Source organism: Panthera tigris, chromosome A1, assembly GCF_018350195.1.
Source record: "Panthera tigris isolate Pti1 chromosome A1, P.tigris_Pti1_mat1.1, whole genome shotgun sequence".
Taxonomy (NCBI): Eukaryota; Metazoa; Chordata; class Mammalia; order Carnivora; family Felidae; genus Panthera; species Panthera tigris.
In genome coordinates this window covers 174,010,382-174,013,306 of record NC_056660.1, presented here as the reverse complement: position 1 = coordinate 174,013,306, position 2,925 = coordinate 174,010,382, and the positions used below count along the sequence as shown (strand labels likewise).

The 2,925-nt window shown below is 51.8% G+C and overlaps 1 protein-coding gene across 1 annotated transcript in view; it reads right to left on the bottom strand.

The window, feature by feature from the left end:
- Nucleotides 1–1,674: 1,674 nt before the first annotated feature.
- The window catches only part of LOC122230652 (basic proline-rich protein-like), a gene marked incomplete at its 5' end in the record, with an annotated part of 3,068 nt that continues 1,817 nt past the window's right edge, over nucleotides 1,675–2,925 (bottom strand). Inside the window, 1 exon segment of the mRNA XM_042956781.1 lies at nucleotides 1,675–1,788. Coding sequence (XP_042812715.1) covers nucleotides 1,675–1,788 — 114 coding nt within the window.

The window sequence follows — 2,925 nt, the reverse complement described above, 5'->3', positions numbered from 1 at the left end:
ATAACTCCCAAAGTGATACTTTGAATCTCAGCCTCTGCCCTGAACTGTAGACTCATCTTTCCTCCTGTTTTACTTACTCACCATCTGTACCAGGATCAGGATGCCTCCCAATCGTTATGCCCAAAACCCAGCTCTGGAGCCCCTCCCCCACTGCGTTTTTGTCTCCAGTCGGTTTTTCCCTGGGCCTTCTCACTCTTGGAAAATAGCATCAAAATCATTCAGTTGTTCATCATTTTAGACATCTTCCAGTTTTCAGCCCTCAGTACTCATTTATCACTAAGACTAATTTTTTTGGCATCCTTAATTTCTCTTAAATCGACTCACATCTCTCCATCTTTCTGGCCACCCTCCTCACGCCCCAACTGCCATAACATCTCCCACGGGTGACCACAGTCGACTCTGCTAATCCACTTCCTAAATGGCCTGCCAGCTTTCGCTCTCGTCCTCCTCCAGCCTGCCAGAAGCCATGGTGACCTTTTAAAAAACATAAAAAATGGGACGCCTGGGTGGCTCCGTCGGTTAAGCGTCCGACTTCGGTTCAGGTCATGATCTCATGGTTCATGGATTTGAGCTCTGTACTGACAGCTCGGAGCCTGGAGCCTGCTTCGGATTCTGGGTCTCCCTCTCTCTCTGCCCCTCCCCTGCTTGCGCTCTGTCCCTCTCTCTCCAAAAATAAATAAACATGAAAAAATTTTTTAAACCTATAAAATGGAGCCTCGTCATTCCTTTGCTTAAAGGCTCTTCAATTCATTCTTAAGACAAAAATCCAGAGGCTTTCGTGCCTTGGCTGGCCCGCACGTTCTGGTCCTGCCTATGTTACCACTTTCATCTCGTGCCCAAATGCCCACTCCCGGCCCCCCACCCCACCCCCAGGCATCAACTCCGGCCACCTTCTTCCACTTCTTGGTCATGCCAAGCTTTCTCCCGCCTCTAGGCCTTTGCCTGTGCTGTGCCCTCTGCGTGGGGTGGCGGGGGTGGGGGTGGGGTTCCTCCCCACGCTTCCCAGCTGGCATCACATTCTTCAAGTCTTTCTCCAAACTTCTTCCGAGAGGCATTTCCTAACCGTCCTCCCCAAAGACTGGCCTCCTCCTGTTGCTTTATTACTTACCCTCATTCGTTTCTGGGCTGGCCTCACACCTCATTACAACCTGTCAACGTGCATTTGTTTATTTGGAATGAAGCCCCACAATAAAGACTTTCTCTTTCAGGGTCGTTCACCTTTGTATCCCTAGTGCCTTGCATCGTGCCCGGCACATAGTAGGTGCTGAACACCAGTCACTGCATGCTGAACGAAGGCCAGGAGCTGCTAAGTGTCAACGCTGGGATGAGGGTGGTTAGGATGTCTCCACGACTTCTCCCCTTGCTCTATTCCAATTCCCGCTCAATAGCCGCCTTGAAAATACATACTCTAGCATTTATAAATAACCCTTTGAGCCTGTGTAGCCTGACATGGGGTAAGACTTTCCTCCCAGCGTTGCCTGTCTGTTCAGTCCTCTTGTAGAAGGTCTGCGTTTGGGATTCTGGGCTCTGGAATGCCTTCTGGCATTTTCTGCTCAGTGAGCCCATCCATTCCCATTTTCTTCAGCAGAGCTGGAGATAGAAATTGCAAAAGACCTTCTTGCAAATGGCTGGGAGAGGGCTGTTCCTGGGCAGGAGTTCCTCTGGCTGCCGCTCTCAGGGGCGGAGGGCAAAGTCCAAAGGGGCTTGTCTTTGCTGCACGGTGTGGCCCTGCTCTGGGTGGCCGGGGATGGTGGAGGAGGGGAGCTGGGGCAGCTGCCAGGCCCGGCTCTGGGGACAGCAGGCATGGATGGGCGGGGGAGATAAGATGCCAGGCTCCAGACCACAGCACATAGCGCTGAAAAGCAGGACTCAGTGCCCATTCAGCTGAGTCTAGCAGTAGTGATCCAGCCGGCATTGACAGTGAGCTGCCATGAAGACTGGCCAGGTGGGAGGGGCACCACCTGGAGATGTGTCTGTACGTAAGGGGAACCTGGCCAGGGGCTGGTGCTCCTGGCGTAGCAGTAACCCCAGGAAACTGGCAAGAGTCAGCCGGGTACCAAAGTCTCAGACAACAGCCCGCGGTTAGGAAGGAGGGATTCTATGGTATCAGAAAGATTCTGAGTTTTGGAACTAGCAAAGCCTACGTCAGAGGCTGGATTCTTCCTCTTACCAAATCTGGAGCAATCCACTTACCATGACTGGGGTTAGATCAGTCATATCACCTCTTGGAGCCTTAGTTTTCTCAACTATCAAATGGGGAGAAGCACCCTGACCTCACAGCATGTAAGAATGACTAGAGGCAATGCACGGAAAGCACTGAGCATAGGGTATGGCACGTAGATGGCTCCCAGTCATTGGCAGTGACTTATATATCAGGCACTCAGGAGGAAATGGTGATAGTGACTGGAGCTAGGTCCCTGGAAATGATAGGGTGATGGGGAGTGAGGGAGTTTTCCCGGGATCACTTCAGGCACACCAGGTCCCAGACTTTTAGGTAACACCATGGCTGGGAGGGAGGGAGACGACTTGGATTCCCCAGAGGGGCTGCTAAGCCTGGACTCCCTTCCCTGGAGTCCAGCAGGTGGTGTTGGGGTGGGATGGCCTGCAAGATGCTGACATAGGCCTGGGTCTACAGTAGGGGACCAGATGAGCTATGGGGAGTAAGCACTAGGGACCCACATTTGGGGATCCTAGCTAACTTCTATACTGTTATTTATCCCTTTAATACTCAGGGAACCACTTCTATGTGCTGAGGCTTTTATTCAGAGCTGCACTAGGGGAACTCACATTCATTCACTCATTCATTCACTCATTCATTCAGATAAATTTGCTCTACGTCTACTCTGTAGGGGTCCTATGGCAAAGGTTGGAAATGCAGATGTGAATGAGGCATGGCCCCAGTTCTTGGGGTGCAGCTGGGGGTAA